The following is a 19,970-nucleotide window of genomic DNA, read 5'->3' on the forward strand; positions in this document are numbered from 1 at the left end:
TGGGTGATCCCCAAGGTCCCTTCCAGCCCCTAAGGTTCTGTGGTTCTGTGTCCCAGTGGTGAGCCAGCATGGGGGAATCTGAGGACTCTTGGCTTTGCGTTCAGCTCCTGCACTCTGACAGTTCCCTAAAATTGACAGCAGCCTGAGGCAGTGCCCCAGAACTGCCCTTGGAGTGGGAGCTGCTTCAGCCTAAGATGGCTCAGGTTGGAAGGGACCTCAGAGCTCATCTGATCCAACCCCCTGCCATGGGCAGGGACACCTCCCACCAGCCCAGGTTGATCAAAGCCTTGAACACCTCCAGGCAGGAGGCAGCCACAGCCTCCCTGGGCAACCTGTGCCAGAGTCTCACCACCCTCCCACTCAAGAACTTCTTCCTCAGCTCCACTCTAACCCTGCTCTGCCTCAGCTTCAAACCATTCCCCCTTGGCCTGGCTCCAGACACCCTCAGCAAAAGTCTCTCTGCAGCCTTCCTGCAGGATCCCTTCAGGCATTATTGAGCAGCTCCCACTGAGCACCTAACCAGCTGCTGGCATTTTTGGAGGCTCGGAGTGCTCCTCCTGTGAGCCTCTGGCTGAATCCCAATGGGAATGGTCTCTATAAGCCTCCTCTGCACAGTTTGGACTTTGTTGTGACTGAGCCTGTGGAATGGTGATGAAGGTCTGGGTGTGTGCCTCAGCATGGGGCTTAGAGAAGTGCTCCTTGAGTGCCAGCTGAGGTCTCCACACTTCAGGGCAGTCAGAGTTGCTTCCACAAAGAGATCAGAAGAAACCAGAGTGGAATTGGAAGGCTTTAGATTCTGAGTTGTGTTGGGGCACAACAGCCCCAAGCAGTGCTGCAGGCTTGGGGCAGTGTGGCTGGAAAGCTGCTGGCAGAAAGGGACCTGGGGATGCTGATGGCCAAGCAGCTGAGGAGGAGCCAGCAGTGCCCAGGTGGCCAAGAGAGCCAAAGGCATCCTGGCTGGGATCAGCAATGCTGTGTCCAGCAGGAGCAGGGAGGGGATTGTCCCCTGGGACTCAGCTCTGGGGAGTGCTGGGTTCAGTTCTGGGCACTCAATCCAAGAGAGATGTGGAGGTGCTGGAGCCAGGGGAGAGGAGGGCAAGGAAGCTGGGAAGGGCCTGGAGAATAAATCTTGTGAGGAGCAACTGAAGGAGCTGGGGATGGTTAGTGTGAAACAGAGGAGGCTGAGGGGAGACCTCATGGCTGTCTACAGCTCCCTGAAAGGAGGTTGTGGAGAGGTTGGTGCTGGTCTCTGCTCACAGGTAATTAGTGACAGAACAAGAGGGAACAGCCTCAGGCTGGCTCTGGGCAGGTTTAGACTGGACAGTAGGAAACTTTTTCCCATCAAGAGTGGTCAGGCACTGGAATGTGCTGCCCAGGGAGGTGGTGGAGTCCCCAGGCCTGGAGGTGTTTCAAGGTGGTTTGGATGTGGTGCTATGGTTTAGGGGTGAGCCTTGCAGAGCAGGGTCCTGGGCTGGACTTGGTGATCCTGAGGCTCTGCTCCACCTGGATGTTCATGTGGGGCTGTGATGGGGGTGGCTGAAGGCTGTGTGGGCAGCAGGGCAGTGTCCCTTCCCGAGGGACTCTGATGTCCTCCAGCCAGATGCTGCTGGAGGAGACCTCCTGGCTGTGGGCTGGGCCTGTGTCTGACTTCTCCCCACGCCTGCCCCTCTTCCCTGGCAGCAAATGAAAGAGCAGGCCAAGAGCTTCTCCTCGGAGATCAAGCAGATCGACCTGGACGTCAACCGCACCTTCCGCAACCACATCATGTTCCGGGAGCGCTACGGCGTCAAGTGAGAGCGGCCAGCAGGGGGCGCCCGGGAGACAGGGCTGGGGGCTGCGAGACAGGGCTGGGGGCTGCGAGACAGGGCTGGGGGCACTGAGACAGGGCTGGGGGCACTGAGGGCTGGGGCTGTGAGACAGGGCTGGGGGCTGCGAGACAGGGCTGGGGGCACTGAGACAGGGCTGGGGGCACTGAGACAGGGCTGGGGGCACTGAGACAGGGCTGGGGGCACTGAGGGCTGGGGCTGTGAGACAGGGCTGGGGGCTGCGAGACAGGGCTGGGGGCACTGAGACAGGGCTGGGGGCACTGAGGGCTGGGGCTGTGAGACAGGGCTGGGGGCTGCGAGACAGGGCTGGGGGCACTGAGACAGGGCTGGGGGCACTGAGGGCTGGGGCTGTGAGACAGGGCTGGGGGCACTGAGACAGGGCTGGGGGCTGCGAGACAGGGCTGGGGGCACTGAGACAGGGCTGGGGGCTGCGAGACAGGGCTGGGGGCTGCGAGACAGGGCTGGGGGCACTGAGACAGGGCTGGGGGCACTGAGGGCTGGGGCTGTGAGACAGGGCTGGGGGCACTGAGACAGGGCTGGGGGCTGCGAGACAGGGCTGGGGGCACTGAGACAGGGCTGGGGGCTGCGAGACAGGGCTGGGGGCTGTGAGACAGGGCTGGGGGCACTGAGACAGGGCTGGGGCTGCGAGACAGGGCTGGGGGCTGTGAGACAGGGCTGGGGGCACTGAGACAGGGCTGGGGGCACTGAGACAGGGCTGGGGGCACTGAGGGCTGGGGGCTGTGAGACAGGGCTGGGGGCACTGAGACAGGGCTGGGGGCACTGAGACAGGGCTGGGGGCTGCGAGACAGGGCTGGGGGCACTGAGACAGGGCTGGGGGCTGCGAGACAGGGCTGGGGGCACTGAGACAGGGCTGGGGGCACTGAGACAGGGCTGGGGGCTGCAAGACAGGGCTGGGGGCACTGAGACAGGGCTGGGGGCACTGAGACAGGGCTGGGGGCACTGAGGCCTGGGGGCACTGAGACAGGGCTGGGGCCACTGAGACAGGGCTGGGGGCTGCGAGACAGGGCTGGGGGCTGTGAGACAGGGCTGGGGGCACTGAGACAGGGCTGGGGGCTGCGAGACAGGGCTGGGGGCTGCGAGACAGGGCTGGGGGCACTGAGACAGGGCTGGGGGCTGTGAGACAGGGCTGGGGGCACTGAGACAGGGCTGGGGGCACTGAGACAGGGCTGGGGGCACTGAGACAGGGCTGGGGGCTGTGAGACAGGGCTGGGGGCACTGAGACAGGGCTGGGGGCACTGAGACAGGGCTGGGGGCTGCAAGACAGGGCTGGGGGCACTGAGACAGGGCTGGGGGCACTGAGACAGGGCTGGGGGCTGCGAGACAGGGCTGGGGGCACTGAGACAGGGCTGGGGGCACTGAGGGCTGGGGGCACTGAGACAGGGCTGGGGGCTCTGAGACAGGGCTGGGGGCACTGAGACAGGGCTGGGGCTGTGAGACAGGGCTGGGGGCTGCGAGACAGGGCTGGGGGCACTGAGACAGGGCTGGGGGCACTGAGACAGGGCTGGGGGCTGCGAGACAGGGCTGGGGGCTGCGAGACAGGGCTGGGGGCACTGAGACAGGGCTGGGGGCACTGAGACAGGGCTGGGGGCTGCGAGACAGGGCTGGGGGCTGTGAGACAGGGCTGGGGGCTCTGAGACAGGGCTGGGGGCACTGAGACAGGGCTGGGGGTACTGAGGGCTGGGGGCTGTGAGACAGGGCTGGGGGCTCTGAGAAAGGGCTGGGGGCTCTGGAGACAGGGCTGGGAGCTCCAGAGGCAGGGGTGGGCGTTCTGGAGCCATGGGTTGGGGCCTCCATAGCTGTGGGTGGATGGCTCCTGAGCTAGTGGGTAGGTGGCTCCAGAGATGTGGATGGGGGCTCCAGAGCCATGGGTGAGAGGCTCCAGAGCCAGGAATGGGACTCCAGAGCTAGGGATGGGGGCTCTAGAGCCACGGATGAGGGAATCCAGATCCAAGGATGGGGCTCTACAGTCATGGGTGAGGGACTCCAGAGCCAGGGCTGCAGGCTCCAGAGTTAGGGTTGGGACTTGCCTCCAGATCCAGGGCTGGGGGCTCCCTGGCAGAGCCTGGCAGAGGTCCCATCCCAGGTGCCCACCAGGGTGCTTGCTGGCTGTGTGAGCCCTGCTGCTTGGCAGGGCCCCGCAGGAGCAGCTGGCTGGGTTTGGGGCACACAGAGCTGAGGTGGTGAATGTGTTTTCTCCACAGGCAGCAGGCCCTCTTCCACGTCCTGACAGCTTACTCCGTCTACAACACTGTGAGTAGTGGGCACAGCCCTGGGCAGAGACACAAAAGAGGTGCTCCAAGCTCTCTGCACACCTCTGCGTGCCAACGGCTGTGTCCTTGTGTCACACCCCCACAGCACCAGTGGCACTGCCACTTGGGTGTCCTGACACAGCTGCAGCACTGGTGGGCAGCAGAAGGCTCTGCAGAGTTGTTTCCTTCCCCTGTTCATGTTATCACCTGGCAGATGTGGTCTGGGCAGAGGACTGCCCTCTGGCTGTGCAGCCACAGCAGCCTCTTGGCTGAAGGCCAGCAGGAGGCTGGAGCAGGGCCAGAGAAGGGCAACCAAGCTGGCTAAGGGTCTGGAGAACAGGGCTGGGGAGGAGCAGCTGAGGGAGCAGCCTGGAGCAGAGGAGGCTGAGGGAGTCCTCATTGCTCTCTACAGCTCCTGAGAGGAGGCTGCAGTCAGGTGGGGGTTGGGCTCTGCTCCCTAGTCTCAGGTGAGAGAAGGAGAGGAAATGTCCTGAAATTGTGCCAGGGGAGGGTTAGGTTGGAGAGCAGGAAAAATTTCCTTGGTGCAAGAGTGGTCAGGGGTTGGCAGAGGCTGCCCAGGGAGGTGGTGGAGTCCCCATGCCTGGAGGTGTTCAAGGAAGCTGTGGCCATGGCACTTGGGGCCATGGTTTGATGGCCATGGTGGGGTTGGGTTGATGTTGGACTGGATGAGCTCAGAGCTCTCTTCCAACCCAAACAGTTCTCTGATTCTGTAAGTGTCTGACTTGTCCTCATGCACTGAGTGCAGCCCTGTGGAGAACTCTGACAGCCTCCAGCAAACCATTTGTGGCTGAAGGGCCTGGGCAGGATAAGCCTAAGGGAGCAGCTGAACCTACTGCCTGCATCTCCAGGAGGGGACAGTCAGCCCAGGAGGCACAGGAGATGCTCAGGGGGTAGTCAAGGAAACAAAGACCCTTCCTTCCCCCATGCCACACGAATGCTCACTGACCTATCCCTTAATTACTTCAGTGCTGACCCAAACCAGCAGCAGAGCCTCGTGTCAGCCCAGCTCCTGTTCCTCCAGGCAGCTGCAGGCACCTCCTGTGTTGGGTTTCTGTCCCTTGCCCTTCAGGCATAAGCAGGGTTGCTGGTGGGGATTCCCTGCAAGCTCCTTACCTCCTGCTGGAAGACCTGGAGGCCAAGATAATGATCAGAGGGCTGGAAGCCAGGCTGAGAGAGTTGGGCTTGGGCAGCCTGCAGAGGAGAAGGCTCCAAGAGACCTTCTGGTGGCCTTGCAGTGCTTCAAGGGCTGAGCAGAAAGCTGGGGACAGACTTCTGAGCAGGGCCTGTGGGGACAGGCCAAGGGGGGATGGTTTGAAGTGCAAGAGGGAGCTGGAGAGTGGAGAGAAGGGAGAAATGTTTGCCCCTGAGGGTGGGAAGAGCCTGGCCCAGGCTGCCCAGAGAGGTGGGAGCTGCCCCATGGCTGGCAGCAGTGCAGGGCAGGTTGGTTGGGGCTGTGAGCAGCCTGCTCTGGTTGGGGATGGCCCTGCTGAGTGCAGGGGGGTTGGAGTGGATGAGCTTGGAAGGTCCCTTCCAGCCCAAAGCCCTCTAAGCCACTGCTGTAGCAGCTGCTGCATACACACTGAATGGCACAGCCCTGGGAATGGCACAGCCCTGGGAAGAGCAGAGGACAGCCCTGGCAGCCTGCCCAGCTCCTGCTTCAGGCTGAGGGGTGCTGGGGTGACAGCAGGTGTGGCCCTCTTGGTTCCTGCAGGAGGTGAGCTACTGCCAAGGGATGAGCCAGATTGCAGCCATCCTGCTGATGTACCTGAACGAGGAGGATGCCTTCTGGGCCCTGGCACAGCTGCTGACCAACCAGCGGCATGCCATGCATGGTATGGGCATGGGGATGGGCACAGGCTGGGCAGGGGCTGGGCAGGGGCTGAGCAAAGGCTAGGTAAGGGGGCTGGGCAGGGGGCTCTGTGGGGGCCAGGGGTGTCTCTGCAGCTTGGGTACTGCAGCACTGCTGCTCCTCACTCAGTTCTTTGAGGTGGGTAAGGTGTAATCAGTGAGCAGAGGCTGCAGAACCTCCCCTGTGGGGCCAGGCTGGGAGAGTTGGGGCTGTTCAGACCTTAGAGCAGCTTCCAGTACCTGAAGGGCTCCAGGGGACCTGGGGAGGGACTGTTCAGAAGGGGCTGTGGGGATAGGCCCAGGGGCAATGGTTTGGAACTGGAGCAGGGCAGAGTTAGGTTGGAGCTCAGGAGGAAGTTGTGCACAGTGAGGCTGGGGAGACACTGGAACAGGCTGCCCAGGGAGGTGCTTGAGGCTCCATCCCTGGAGCCATTCCAGCTCAGGCTGGATGTGTCCCTGGGCAGCCTGCTCTGGCTGGAGGTGTCCCTGCTGCCTGCAGGGAGTTGGACAGGATGCCCTTGGAGGCTTCCTTCCCACCAGCTGCAGTCTGTGAGGCTATGTCTGCAGCCAGCACAACCTGACCATGGAGCTGAAGGTCACCCTTGGGGACAGTAAAGCCCCCAGAGGACAATGTGGTTTTAGAGCCCTGAGCTTCAGTGCTCAGTGAGGCACAGCTCCAGAGAGGTGCTGCCTGCCCTCTGCAACACCCTTGGCCATCCATGAACTCCAGGTTCCAGGTGATTCAGGAGTCTCCCAAAAGCAGGCCCAAGGGCTTCCTGTGCTGCTCTGCTTTGGGCATGCCACCAGCTGCCTGCCTCTGCCTTTCCCTGAAGGTGGAGTTCCACCACACAGCTGCTCCAGACACACTCCAGATCCTTGCACCTTGCTGGTGCTCAGCAGTGCCTGGTGCACAGAGGACTCTTTTCTGAGCAGAGGACCAAGCCCTGTGGCTTGATGACTGCAGACAGTCCTGTGCCTGGGTGCTTGTGCTCTACCAGCACCTCCAGCCTCTCTCTCAGCCTGGGCAAGCACTGAGGTGTGGTCAGAGGGGTCCTGGCCAAGGCAGGCAGGTGCTGGGCAGGAGAGGTTGTGCTCTGTGGAGCTGGGTGAGAAGGAGCAGCTAGAGGCAGTGCTGAGGGTGCTGTCACCCATGCAGGGCATTCGGTGAAGGGTGGGCACTGGAAGGGTGCCACAGGCAGGAGCTGGGTGTGCTGTGGCCCAGCCAACACCAGCAGGCAAGGCAGGGATGAGTGTCTGGGACCCCAGAGCTCAGCTGGTTGATTCTCATTTCTCTCATTTTTTCTCACCCAGGTTTTTTCATCCCTGGCTTCCCAAAGCTGCAGAGATTCCAGGCCCACCACGAGCAGATCCTGAGCAAGCTGTTCCCCAAGCTGAAGAAGCACCTGGTACCTCTTGGCTGTCTCTCCCCTTGCTGACCTCACCTTGCCCTGCCAGAGCATCCAGAGGGCTGTGCTGCCAGGCAGATGCAGCACTGAGGGTCTGTCTGACCAGCCACAGGGGCCATGGCCTGGGCTGATCCCCAGCAGTGTGGGCAGCAGGGCAGGGAGGGGATTCTGCCCCTCTGCTGTGCTCTGCTCAGACCCCCCTGCAGTGCTGGGGCAGCTCTGGAGTGCTCAGCACAGACAGGGAGCTGCTGGAGCAGGGCCAGAGGAGGCCACAGCAATGCTGGCAGGGCTGGAAGCCCTCTGCTGGGAGGCCAGGCTGAGAGAGTTGGGCTTGGGCAGCCTGCAGAGGAGAAGGCTCCAGGGAGACCTTCTGGTGGCCTTGCAGTGCTTCAAGGGCTGAGCAGAAAGCTGGGGACAGACTTCTGAGCAGGGCCTGTGGGGACAGGCCAAGGGGGGATGGTCTGAAGTGCAAGAGGGAGCTGGAGAGTGGAGAGAAGGGAGAAATGTTTGCCCCTGAGGGTGGGGAGAGCCTGGCCCAGGGTGCCCAGAGAGGTGGGAGCTGCCCCATGGCTGGCAGCAGTGCAGGGCAGGTTGGTTGGGGCTGTGAGCAGCCTGCTCTGGTTGGGGATGTCCCTGCTGAGTGCAGGGCTTGGACTGGATGTCCTTGGAAGGTCCTTTCCCTCCCAACCCATTCTAGGACCAGCAGTGTCAGGACTGCTGCAGCCTAAAGGCCTTCCCAGGACAGCTGTGCCTGCAGCAGCTGGAGCTGGGCTGTGCTCTGACCCCAGCTGAGCAGCCCAAAGGCTGATCCTGCTCTGTCTGGAGTCTGAACTCAGCCATTGCTAGCCCCAGGTGAGGCCCTGAAGGGCTTTGTAGCCTCCAGACAGGAGGTGCTGCTGCCTGTCTGGTGCTTGGGCACCTCCAGCTGGCAGGTGGCACAAACCCACTGGGTGGCTGGAGGGGCATCTGCAGGACACATCAGCTGCAGCCTAACATCCAGGGCACTATTGACCAACCTACCTGCTCCCTGCTCTCTTCCCCCTGCATCTGCTGTGGCCAGCTGGTGTTCCATGGCCATGCTCCTGCAGGTCCCTTCTGCTGCAAAGGTTCTTGGTGGCCCAGCTCCAGCACAGGCTGCTCTTACTGCCCCCCACCTGCAGCAGCTGCAGCCCAGCCAGCCCTGGCCAGGGAAGCAGAGTCAGGACAGGTGTTCCCTTCATTAGAGCCACAAAGAGTGTGGGAACAACTCTGGGAAGGCTGCCAGAGGCTCCTGGCTCCTGAAGGTCCCCCCGAGGCTTGCAGGTGCAATGCAAAGGCCAGAGCTGGGCATTCATGCCATGGGCCTCCTTCTCTTGCCATGCCCTGGGCACCAGGCAGGGATGGAGAAGTGACAGGGCAGGCTGATGTGGTGAGCTGGAAAGAGCTCTCCTCAGCCTCTCAACCATCCATGGCCATGAGTTGGTGCTGGCAAAGGTGTCCTGACTGGACAGGTCTGGATGTGCCTGTGGGGTGCATGGCAACAGGTGGCAGGGCAAGAGGAAACAGCCTCAAGGGGAGGTTCAGCTTGGGTGTCAGGAACAATTTCTTCCCAGAAAGGGTCCTCAGGCACTGACCCAGGCTGCCCAGGGAGGTGGTGGAATCCCCATCCCTGGAGGTGTTTCCAAGACCCCTGGATGTGGGGGGGCGCTCAGTGGCAGTGGCTTGGCAGCAGTGGTGGCATTGTGAGCTCTGGGTGAGTGGCTGGGCTGGATGAGCTCAGAAGTCTCTCCCACCAAGCTGGGAGCAGGAGTCCATCTGTTAGAGGGTAGGAGGCTCTGCAGAGGGACCTTGCCAGGCTGGGCACATGGGCAGAGTCCAAGGGCATGAGGTTTAACAAGTCCAAGTGCCAGGCTCTACACATTGGCCACAACAAGCCCAGGCAGCCCTGCAGGCTGGGGACAGAGTGGCTGGAGAGCAGCCAGGCAGAAAGGGACCTGGGGGTGCTGGGTGACAGCAGCTGAACAGAGCCAGCAGTGTGCCCAGGTGGCCAAGAAGGCCAATGGCATCCTGGCCTGGATCAGCAAGAGTGTGGCCAGCAGGAGCAGGGAAGTCATCCTGCCCTGTGCTCAGCACTGCTCAGGCCACACCTTGAGTGCTGTGTCCAGTTCTGGGCCCCTCAGGTCAGGAAAGATGTTGAGATGCTGGAAGGGGTCCAGAGAAGGGCAACAAGGCTGGGGAGGGGTCTGGAGCACAGCCCTGTGAGGGGAGGCTGAGGGAGCTGGGGGTGTTCAGCCTGGAGAAGAGGAGGCTCAGGGCAGACCTCATTGCTGTCTACAACTACCTGAAGGGAGGTTGCAGCCAGGTGGGGGTTGGGCTCTGCTCCCAGGCACCCAGCACCAGAACAAGAGGACACAGTCTCAAGCTGTGCAGGGGGAGGTTTGGGCTTGAGCTTAGCAAGAAGTTCTTCCCAGACAGAGAGATTGTTCCTTGGGATGGGCTGCCCAGGGAGGTGGTGGGGTCAGTGTCCCTGGAGGTGTTTGAGAAGAGCTTGGATGAGGCACTCAGTGCCATGGTCTGGTTGGTGAGTTAGGGTTGGGTGATCAGTTGGACTTGGGGGATCTTGGAGGTCTCTTCCAAGCTGGCTGATTGTGTGAGTTTCCAACCTCAGCACTTCTGTGGTTCTGTGATTCTGTAATACTTGGGGTTGAGAATTTTTTTGGGGCCCCAAGAGACTCACAAGGGAAGGATGATGATGATGAGAAAAAAAGCAGCCTGTGAGGAGTGCAGGCTTGTGGTTCCTGGAAGGCTTTCATGTCAGGGATGGAAACTCCAGCACAGGAGGTTCCACCTCAACATGAGGAGGAACTTCTGCACTGGGAGGGTCCCAGAGCCCTGGAGCAGGCTGCCCAGAGAGGTTGTGGAGTCTCCTTCTCTGCAGCCTTCCCAGCCCTGTCTGGATGTGTTCCTGTGTGACCTGTGCTGGGTTCTCTGGCCCTGCTCTGGCAGGGGTTGGACTGGAAGATCTCCAGGGGTCCCTTCCAACCCCTCACATCCTGTGAGCCTGTAAATCCCTGGGTCAGAAAAGCTGCTCCTAGCAATCCCACTCCAGAGCTGTGGCTGAGGTCTGGCCACATCAAGGGTTGTGGTCAGGTTGTGGTCAGGTTGTGGTCTTGGGCCAAGGCCTTCAGCCTTGGTGTTTACAGAGGAGCTTTGTGGGGAGACAAAGCACAGCCAGATCCTGCACCCAGACCCCCAGCATCAACCAACCAACCTCCCCAGAAGCCCTGTGAGCTGCTTGCCCCTGTAGCCAGCAGCCTGGTGAGCCTCCTGTCTCTTCTCTGCTGTCTCCCAGGACAAGGAGCAGATGACTACAGGGATTTACACCACCAAGTGGTTCCTGCAGTGTTTCATCGACCGGGTGAGGATGCTCTGGGGGGTCTGTGCTGCTCTGCTCCAGCTGCTTGCTTCCTTCTCTGGAACAGTCCCAAGGTGGGAACGTTGCAGGAGGTGGGACATGGTGTCTGTGCTCACAAAGCAGTGGAATTAAGGAGGGAGAAGCTAAAAATGCCACCTGCCAGTTCTGCTGCCTCAGCACAGCTGCTTGCTGAGAGGTGACTCAGTGGCAGCAGTCTGAGCTTCTGAGCCAGCAGAGATCTTCCTCCTGCCCACTGGCACTGCTGCAAAGGCAACTCACCTCCCTCTGGCTCTGGGAAAGAGCTGGAGGCATAGACCTGAGCAAACAGCACTGCAGCAGCTGCAGAGATGGGCACTGGAGGCACAGCAGAGCAGGGGACAATTGCCCTTGGCCAGTCCTGAGCCAACACTTCTCACAGCAGCTTGCCCAGCAGCACAATGCCCAGGGGGGGTTGGAAGCTCTCCACACAAGGAGACTCCACAACCTCTCTGGGCAGCCTGCTCCAGGCCTCCAGCACCCTCACACCAAACAACTTTCTCCTCCTGTTCAGGTGGAACTTCCACTTTGTGCCCCTTGCCCCTTGTGCTGTCCCTGGGCACCACTGAGCAGAGTCTGGCCCCAGCCTCCTGCCCCCCACCCTTTAGATGCTGATCAGCACTGAGAAGGTCTCCAGCTTTATTTTCAGGGTCAGCATAGTCCTTGCAGCCCTGACCTCAAGATCCCAGCCCTGCTCATGCTGAGGACATCTGTGTGGCCCCAGTCTGAGTCTGCTGCTGGCTCCTCTCCTCTGAAGCTGTGGATGACCTTCTCCCTGCTGCACTGCTGTGCAGGCTGTCTGGAGCAGCTGGATGGGATGCACCATCCCTGGAACTGCAGCAGTGTGACAGAGGAGCTGCAGCAGCCCCTGGGGCCAAGCTCTGGGGAGCAAGCACAGCATCCTCAGGTTGAACTGAAATGTCACAGGACAGTGGGAGATGTCCTGGGGAGATGCTTGAGGGCTTTGCTGGGAAGTGATGGCTGCTCCAGCAGCTTCAGAGAGCCTAGAATGGGTTGGGTTGGAAGGGAGCTCAAAGCTCATCCAGCCCCAAGTCCCTGCCATGGGCAGGGACACCTCCCACCAGCACAGCTTGCTCAGGGCCTCATCCAGCCTGGCCTTCAACACCTCCAGGCAGGAGGCAGCCACAGCCTCCCTGGGCAACCTGTGCCAGTCTCTCCCCACCCTCACTCTCAACAATTTCTTCCTCCTCTCCACTCTCAATCTGCCCTCTCCCATCTCCAAGCCATTGTCCCTCATCCTGGCACCCCCAGCCCTTGGCCAAAGTCCCTCCCCAGCTCTCCTGGAGCCCTTCAGGTCCTGGAAGCTGCTCTGAGGTCTCCCTGGAGCCTTCTCTTCTCCAGCCTGAACAGCCCCAACTCTCCCAGCCTGGCCCCACAGGGGAGGTTCTGCAGCCTCTGCTCATCTTGGTGGCCTCCTCTGGACCCTCTGCAGCAGCTCCAGGTCCCTCTTGTGCTGGGGGCCCCAGCAGTGGAGGCAGTGCTGCAGGTGGGGTGTGAGCAGAGCAGAGCAGAGGGGCAGAATCCCCTCCCTGTGCTGCTGCTCTCCCTGCCTTTTTGCCTTCATGTGCAGAAAGCTGCTGGGAAGAAATTCTTTCCAGTGAGGGTGGGGAGAGACTGGCACAGGTTGCCCAGGGAGGCTGTGGCTGCCTCCTGCCTGAAGGTGTCCAGGCCAGGCTGGATGAGGCCCTGAGCAAGCTGTGCTGGTGGGAGGTGTCCCTGCCCATGGCAGGGACTTGGGGCTGGCTGAGCTTTGAGCTCCCTTCCAACCCAACCCATTCTGATCCCAGACACCAAGGGAGAGATTTTTCATGCTCAGTGAAGCACTGTTGGACCTTCAGCCCTGCCCTGCAGAGCCCTTCACCTCTGTGAGCAGTTTGCTTGGAGTGGGTTTGTGTGTTCAGAGGGTGAAAGGTGATGATGCTTCCCCCAGGGTGAGGGAATCCATCTGCCTGTGTGGGAAGTTTCTCCTTCCCTTCATTCACCAGCAAGCTCCAGGTCCTGTCCTGGCCACCCAAAGCTCTTAGATTTAGGTCAGCACCACAAAGCAGCAATGAATGTGCTGTGGCTGAGTCCTGCACAGCCAATGCCTGCCCTGCTGTGCTGGGGTGTTGGGGCGGGAGGGGGGAGTGATGCCAGCCCCTGTGCCTGCCCCTGCTAACCAGCTGGGTGTTTGTGTTTGGAGCAGACCCCCTTCACCCTCACCCTGCGCCTCTGGGACATCTACATCCTGGAAGGGGAGCGAGTGCTGACCGCCATGGCCTACACCATCCTCAAACTGCACAAGAGTAAGCTCCTGGGGGGCACTGCTGGGCTGCCCAACCCCCCCCCCCAGCCTGCTGGGAGCCCTTTGCTGGAGCCCTGTGCTGGCCCCAAGGCCCCAGCCTCATGCTGGTGCTCCTAGAATCTGAGCTTACCAGCTTGGAAGGGACTTCAGGAGTCCTCTAGTCCAGCATACAGCCTGGGCAAGACTGCCCAGCACCATGCCCAGCTGCCCCTGCCAGCTGCCCCAGTGCTGGGGAATCCACCACTGCCCTGAGAGGTGGAGGAAAGAAGGAGCAGGGGAGACCTCCTGACTCTGCACAGCTCCCTGAAAGGAGGTTGGAGCAGGGTGGGGGTTGGGCTCTTCTCCCTAGGAGCAAGCAACAGGATGAGAGGAGATGGCCTCAGGTTGCACCAGGGGAGGTTTAGGTTGGCTGTTGGGAGACCTCTTCACAGAAACACTTGGCAAGGCCTGGCCCAGGCCTGGAGGGGTTTCAAGAGCTGTGAGATGTGGTGCTGAGTGCCATGGGTTGCCTGTGCCCTGGTGGTGCTGGGCTAAGGGTTGGACTGGGCAATCTTGGAGGTCTCTTCCAAGCCAAACAATTCTGTGATCCTTGTGGGGAAAAAAAAATTCCTTTTGTGTCCAATCAGAGCCTCCTAAGAAGAAATTTGGCCCCATAAGGTCCAAGGGGCAGGAGGTGTGAAGGTGGAGATGAGATGCTGCAGGGGCTGAAGGGTGCTCAGCACCCAGCAGAGCCACCTGCATCACTCCCAGCTGCCCCTTCCTGCATGCTGCACCCTTTAGGGGCAGGGCAGACAGCACCCAGCTGCCTGTGCCAGGCTCTGGAGCTCAACAGGCTGCAGAGGAAGAAAGAAATCCAGGGCCAGACTGCCAGACTGCCCCAGCCCTGCTTGCCTTGCATGAGCTTGAGGCAGGGATGGTTCTGCCTTGAGATCTTTGGGACTTGAAGCCTCTCCAGTGCTCTGAGCCAGCATCCTTGCTTTGTCACCCCCTCCCCCTCAGAAAGAGCAGGAGGGATGCTGCTCCTGTGTGCTGGGGACACTGAAGGGGTGCAGCTGATGGGTTCTGCAGAGAGCCCCCCTGCTCCTCCTCCAGCTGCCCAGAAATGCACCTTCTGGTGCCCTGCTGATGGCAGAGATGGGGAAAGTGGTTCAGCCTGGCTGGGAAGTCAACTCTCCTCCCTGAGAAATGCCTGCTGGGGGCAGCAGCCCTGCCTGCATCCCAGCCCTGCCTGCACCCCTGGTGTGGATCCAATCCCTGCCTGTATCCTGTTCCTGCTTGCATCCCATCCCTGAATTCATCCCATCACTGCCTGCATCCCTGGCATGGATCAGTGTCCCTGCCTGCATCTCATCCCTGCCTGCATCCCATTCCTGCCTTCATCCCAGCCCTGCCTGCATCCCTGGCATGGGCCAAATCCCTGCCTGCATCCTGTTCCTGCTTGCATCCCATCCCTGCCTTCATCCCATTCCTTCCTGCATCCTGTTCCTGCTTGCATCCCATCCCTGCCTGTAACCTTGGCACGGATCAGTGTCCTTGCCTGCATCCCACCCCTGCCTGCATGCCTGGCACGGCTCAGCTGTCCTTGCCCCCATCGCTGCTGGCCGGTGCTGGTTTCCAGCCGCAGTGCTGCCGGGTCTGCCGCTGGGGGTTTGTCTCATGGAGCTTTTCCTCCTCCTAGAGGCTTTGGTGAGAACTTCCAGATGCAGCCCAACAGCTACATCCTGCCCGGCACAGGTTCCATGGCTGCTGCTGCCCAGAGGCAGCCCTGAAGCACAGCAGGAGGATGGGGGAGAGGTGGAAGGGTTCAGGCTGTCCCCCCTCAGAGCTGGATGAAGCCCTGAGCCACCTGGGCTCTGAGTGATGGGCAGGGAGGGGGTGGAGCTGGCCGATCCTGAGGGTCCCTGCCAAGCCAGGCCCCTCCATGTGTGTGTGGCTGCCGTCCCCAGAGCGCCTGCTGAGGATGAGCCTGGAGGAGCTGCGGGAGTTCCTGCAGGAGCGGCTGGCAGGCTCCCTGCACTACGAGGACGACGCCGTCATCGAGCAGCTGCAGCTCTCCATGGCCGAGCTGCGCAAGATGAAGTTCGACCTGCCCCCTCCAGGTGGGTGCAGGGCCAGCTGCTGCCCACAGCATCCCCCTGCCACGGCACAGAGCCAGGGCAGCCCCAGGAAGGGCTGGCATCCCCCGGCTGCAGGGGCTGCCCTCCGTCCAGCTGTGGCATGTGGGGTGAATGTGCATGTGGGGAAGGATCTGGAGGTGCTGGAAGGTGTCCAGAGAAGGGCCATGAGGAGGAGCAGAGGGCTGGAGCTGCTCTGCTCTGCAGACAGCCTGAGAGAGTTGGGGTTGTGCAGGCTGGAGAGGAGAAGGCTCCCAGGAGACCTTCTGGTGGCCCTCCAGGATCTGAAGGGGGCTCCAAGAAAGCTGGGGAGGGACTTTTGAGGGTGTCAGGGAGGGATAGGACTGGGGGGGATGGAGCAAAAGCAGAAGTGGGGAGATTGAGATTGGATGTTAGGAAGAAGTTGTTCCCCATGAGGGTGGTGAGAGACTGGCAGAGGTTGCCCAGGGAGGTGGTGGAAGCCTCATCCCTGGAGGTTTTTGCAGCCAGGCTGGATGTGGCTGTGAGCAACCTGCTGTGGTGTGAGGTGTCCCTGCCCATGGCAGGGGGTTGGGACTGGCTGAGCCTTGAGGTCCCTTCCAGCCCTGACAATTCTGACTCTCTGACATTTGGGGTGTGTTTGGTCTCAGGCTTCAGCATCTACAGCAAGGCTCTGGGCAAGGCAACTGAAGCAGCCTCAGTCAGCTGGCAGACACCACCAAGCTGGGTGGCAGTGATGGTCTGCTGGAGGGGCAGGAGGTTCTACCTGGCTGGGCTGGGTCAATGTGCTGAGGCCAATGGGCTGAGGTTCAACAAAGCCAAGGGCTGTGTCCCGCCCTTGGGTCACAACAGCCCCAGGAAGGCTGCAGGCTGGGGGCAGAGTGCCTGGAAAGTGCCCAGGAGCACAGTTCCTGGGGTGGTGGTGGTTGGCAGCAGCTGAAGGTGAGGCAGCAGTGTGTGGGGAATGGTTGGATCTGATGTCCTTAAAGAGCTCTTCCAACCAAACACTTCTCTGTTCCTCTGTTGCAGCAAAGCCTGAGGAGTTCCCACGGAAGCCCCTGGGGCTGGAGCTCTCCCTCAACCCTGTTGCCATGAAGGGCACCGTGGCAGCCAACGGGCAGAACGGCCGCCTGGGCGAGCAGCCCCTGGACCACAGAGGCCCTGGGGCACCAGGAGGAGTGCCAGCAGCTGGGGCAAGGACTCCCCCTCTCCAGGACAGGGAAACAGCTGAAGCTATGGACACAGCCACCCCGCTGCAGTCTCCTGCCCGGGGGGCATTGGGGCAGGAGAGGCAGCTGGAGCCCACTCCCGAGGGGCAGCTGGAGCCCAGCAAGGCACAGACCCAGCACCACCTCCTGCCCACAGCCCTGCCCCTGCAGCAGCCTCTGCTTCCTGCCAGCCATGCCAGGGGGGACCATGGGTCAGTGTCCCTCCCCACACCAGCTGACCTCTCGGACTCCTCTCTCCAGAACACCTCAAGCCCTCCCGACTGGAGCCCTGCAGAGCCTCCTGCTGTGGAGCTGGCTGGGTGCCAGCCAAACCCTGCTGCCCTGCCAGCCCCACAGCCAGCCCCTTCCCTCTGCCAGGGGCAAGGCCTCCATGCACTCGAGGGGGGTCCTCATCCTCTGCCAGGCTGCCAGCAGCACCTCTCTGTCCCCCAGCAGCAGGGCAGTGAGGAGGCACTGGCCCAGACACAGTGCCAGGCAGCGGTGCCTGACAGAAGGGACTGGCAGCACTTGGCATCCAAAGCTGCATCCATGGGGGAGCTGAGTAGCCTGCAGCAGAGCCCCCTGCTGCCACAGGGCTTGGGGGGCAGTGTCCCCCTCCTGGCAAGCAGCCAGACAGGGGTGGCAGGGCCAGGTCAGGGTGACCCCGAGCGGCGGGCTCCATCCCCTGGCAGGGAGGGGAGCAGCCCCTACGCCCTTATCACCACCACCACCCCCCTCCACCTGGCACACGCCACGGAGCAGGACTTCTCCAACAGAAAGCAGGTGGCATTGCCTCTGCCAGAAACAGCACAGCCTCTGCCTGCCACCTCCATACCCCCAGCCCTGGCACTGGATGCCCCTGAAAGCCTCCAGCAAGCCTTCCCTGCACTGAGAGCCCCCCGTCCCCCCCTGAGCCCCAAGCCCAAGCTGCCGCCGCAGGTTGCCAAGTCCCACTCGGAGAACAGCTTCCTGCCAGCCGCCCCTGCCCTGACCAAGCTGCCCAAGTCAGTCACCTTCTAGTGGGGGGGTGGGGAGGCCAGGCAGAGGCAGCGGGTGCCAGGGCAGCACCCTCAGCCCGTGGGCAGGACCCCCCTTGGCAGGGCTGTGCCGGGCTGGCAGCCCAGCAGCCTCGGTACGAGTGCCCGGTGAGGAGCCGTGGCAGTGCCCGCGGCACCAGGGCGCATCGGCAGGCCGGGGCTGCTCCTTTGCCATGGACACGCTGGGAAGTGCCTCTGCTGCCTCACAGCTCTCCCACATCCTGGGCACTCAGCAGGGCACAGCCAGGCCTGCTGAGGCTATGCTGTGGCCTCCTTCTGTCCCTGCTAGCCAGGAGTTGCCATGGGGTGTGAGATGCTTTCTGTGGGTGCCCGCTGCGGGTGGTGCTTCCAGAGGCCTCCACAGATGTTCCTCTGCCAGCCCTGTGGCTGTGGGCAGCAGCACTGTGAGGCAGGGCCCTTGGGGCCTGTATGCAACTCCACAGCCTGGCTGGAGCCACCTCCTGCTGCCACACTGGGTGGTGGCATGGTGGTGGTTGGTGCCCCAGAGTGGAGGCTGAGCAGTGGGACTCCCTGGGCATTTTCCTTGGTGGGCAGCCAGGAGGGTGGTTCTCAGCCAAGTTCTCCAGGTGACAAGGACAGCAGTGAGGCTGGGCTCGGGGCCAAGTGGCCTCTGTGCTGGCCTTGCCCTTGCAGCAAGCGGGCACTGCCACTCCCGTGGCCCAACAGGAACAGGAGCTGCTGCCCAAGGAGCATCCTGCCTTCAGGGCCAACATGCTGGAGCTGGCGTGGTGCCCAGGCAATGGTGATCAGACATGGTGTCCAGGCTGCTGTGGAGGGGGCACCATGGCTGCTGGGGAGGGGTGACCATGGCTGCTGGGGAGGGCAGCAGTGCTGGAGCTGGTTTCGATGCCTGGTACCCTTGCCATGTTTGGACCTGTTGGTGTGTCAGGCTTGGGCAGTGGTTCAGGACTGGCAGCAGCCCACTGGCCTCGGGAGCTCCCCAGGAACCAACGAGGAGCCCCTCAGGGCTGGTGGTCTCCTCCTGGTCTGGTTCCTGCAGCTCAGCAGGGCTGGGGCTGTCCTGAAGGCCTCCTGCAGCTGAGCTGCAGGGTGCAGGAGCTGCAGGGTGCAGGAGCTGCAGTGGCTTTGCTCTCCTTTTTCCCTTTCCCCTCCCATTTCAGGCAGCCTTTGCAGATGGTGGGGCAGGTCCCCAAGCTGCTCGTCCAGCTGGGCCAGCTCTGCAGCGTTCACAGCTCTGCAGTGTTCTCAGCTCTGCAGTGCTCACAGCTCTGCAGTGTTCACAGCTCTGCAGCGTTCACAGCTCTGCAGTGCTCACAGCTCTGCAGTGCTCACAGCTCTGCAGTGTTCTCAGCTCTGCAGTGTTCACAGCTCTGCAGTGCTCACAGCTCTGCAGTGTTCACAGCTCTGCAGTGTTCACAGCTCTGCAGTGTTCACAGCTCTGCAGTGCTCACAGCTCTGCAGTGTTCACAGCTCTGCAGCGTTCACAGCTCTGCAGTGTTCTCAGCTCTGCAGTGCTCACAGCTCTGCAGTGTTCACAGCTCTGCAGTGCTCACAGCTCTGCAGTGTTCTCAGCTCTGCAGTGCTCACAGCTCTGCAGTGTTCACAGCTCTGCAGTGTTCTCAGCTCTGCAGTGCTCACAGCTCTGCAGTGTTCTCAGCTCTGCAGTGCTCACAGCTCTGCAGTGCTCACAGCTCTGCAGTGTTCACAGCTCTGCAGTGTTCTCAGCTCTGCAGTGTTCTCAGCTCTGCAGTGCTCACAGCTCTGCAGTGTTCTCAGCTCTGCAGTGTTCTCAGCTCTGCAGTGCTCACAGCTCTGCAGTGCTCACAGCTCTGCAGTGCTCACAGCTCTGCAGTGTTCTCAGCTCTGCAGTGCTCACAGCTCTGCAGTGCTCACAGCTCTGCAGTGTTCACAGCTCTGCAGTGCTCACAGCTCTGCAGTGCTCCCAGGGCCTTGGCTTGCCCTGGCATTAGAGGGCTGCCCCTCAAGGCATGGCAGGTGGTGCCTACAGGAACCCAGGGCAGGGATCCTCTCTCCAAGCCCTACCAGGAGCAAGCAGCAAGGTCACCTCTCAGCCTGGGCCGTGCCACCAGCTGGGCTCAGTGACCTTCCTGGACCAGGCAGACACATCCTCCCCAGCCCCACCAGGGTGCTGCTTTGCAGGGGAGGTCTCAGAGCTCCTCACTGTGCCATCTAAGAAGCTCTTTGCCAAGCTGCAGCCCCTGGAAGCTGGCAGCTTTGGGAGGAGTTGCTGGGGGCAAAGCAGGCTGAGGTGGCTGGGAGCCAGCAGTGTGTGTGGCTGTCCTTGGAGTCATCTCAGCACCTCCAAGCATCAGCTGCTGGAGACAGCCCAGGCTGGCTCCTTGGCCTCTTGCTGCAGATGAAGCTGGGGCTGTGCCAGGGTGGGCAGCACATGGCCCAGCCTCAGCTCTCTTGCTGGGGATGGGAAGAGAGGGACCAGGCCAAGGCTGGCAGCTCAGCTGGACCAGTAGCTGGCCCAAGCCCCCTGTCCCAGCCCCTCAGCAAAGGGCAGACTCAGCACAGCAC

The 19,970-nt window shown here is 61.6% G+C and overlaps 1 protein-coding gene across 1 annotated transcript in view; it reads left to right on the forward strand.

Moving 5' to 3' along the window:
- Positions 1 to 17,438, forward strand: part of LOC128973998 (USP6 N-terminal-like protein) — a 57,484-nt gene extending 40,046 nt beyond the window's left edge. Inside the window, exons 8-15 of the mRNA XM_054390501.1 lie at positions 1,681 to 1,790; positions 4,049 to 4,097; positions 5,829 to 5,949; positions 7,277 to 7,371; positions 10,703 to 10,768; positions 13,008 to 13,107; positions 15,053 to 15,205; positions 16,229 to 17,438. Of these exons, the coding sequence (XP_054246476.1) occupies positions 1,681 to 1,790; positions 4,049 to 4,097; positions 5,829 to 5,949; positions 7,277 to 7,371; positions 10,703 to 10,768; positions 13,008 to 13,107; positions 15,053 to 15,205; positions 16,229 to 17,427 (1,893 nt within the window). The 3' untranslated portion in view covers positions 17,428 to 17,438. The remainder of the gene's footprint in view (positions 1 to 1,680; positions 1,791 to 4,048; positions 4,098 to 5,828; positions 5,950 to 7,276; positions 7,372 to 10,702; positions 10,769 to 13,007; positions 13,108 to 15,052; positions 15,206 to 16,228) is intronic.
- Positions 17,439 to 19,970: the final 2,532 nt, after the last annotated feature.

The sequence above is a fragment of the Indicator indicator genome, chromosome 21 (genome assembly GCF_027791375.1).
Source record: "Indicator indicator isolate 239-I01 chromosome 21, UM_Iind_1.1, whole genome shotgun sequence".
Lineage (NCBI taxonomy): Eukaryota > Metazoa > Chordata > Aves > Piciformes > Indicatoridae > Indicator > Indicator indicator.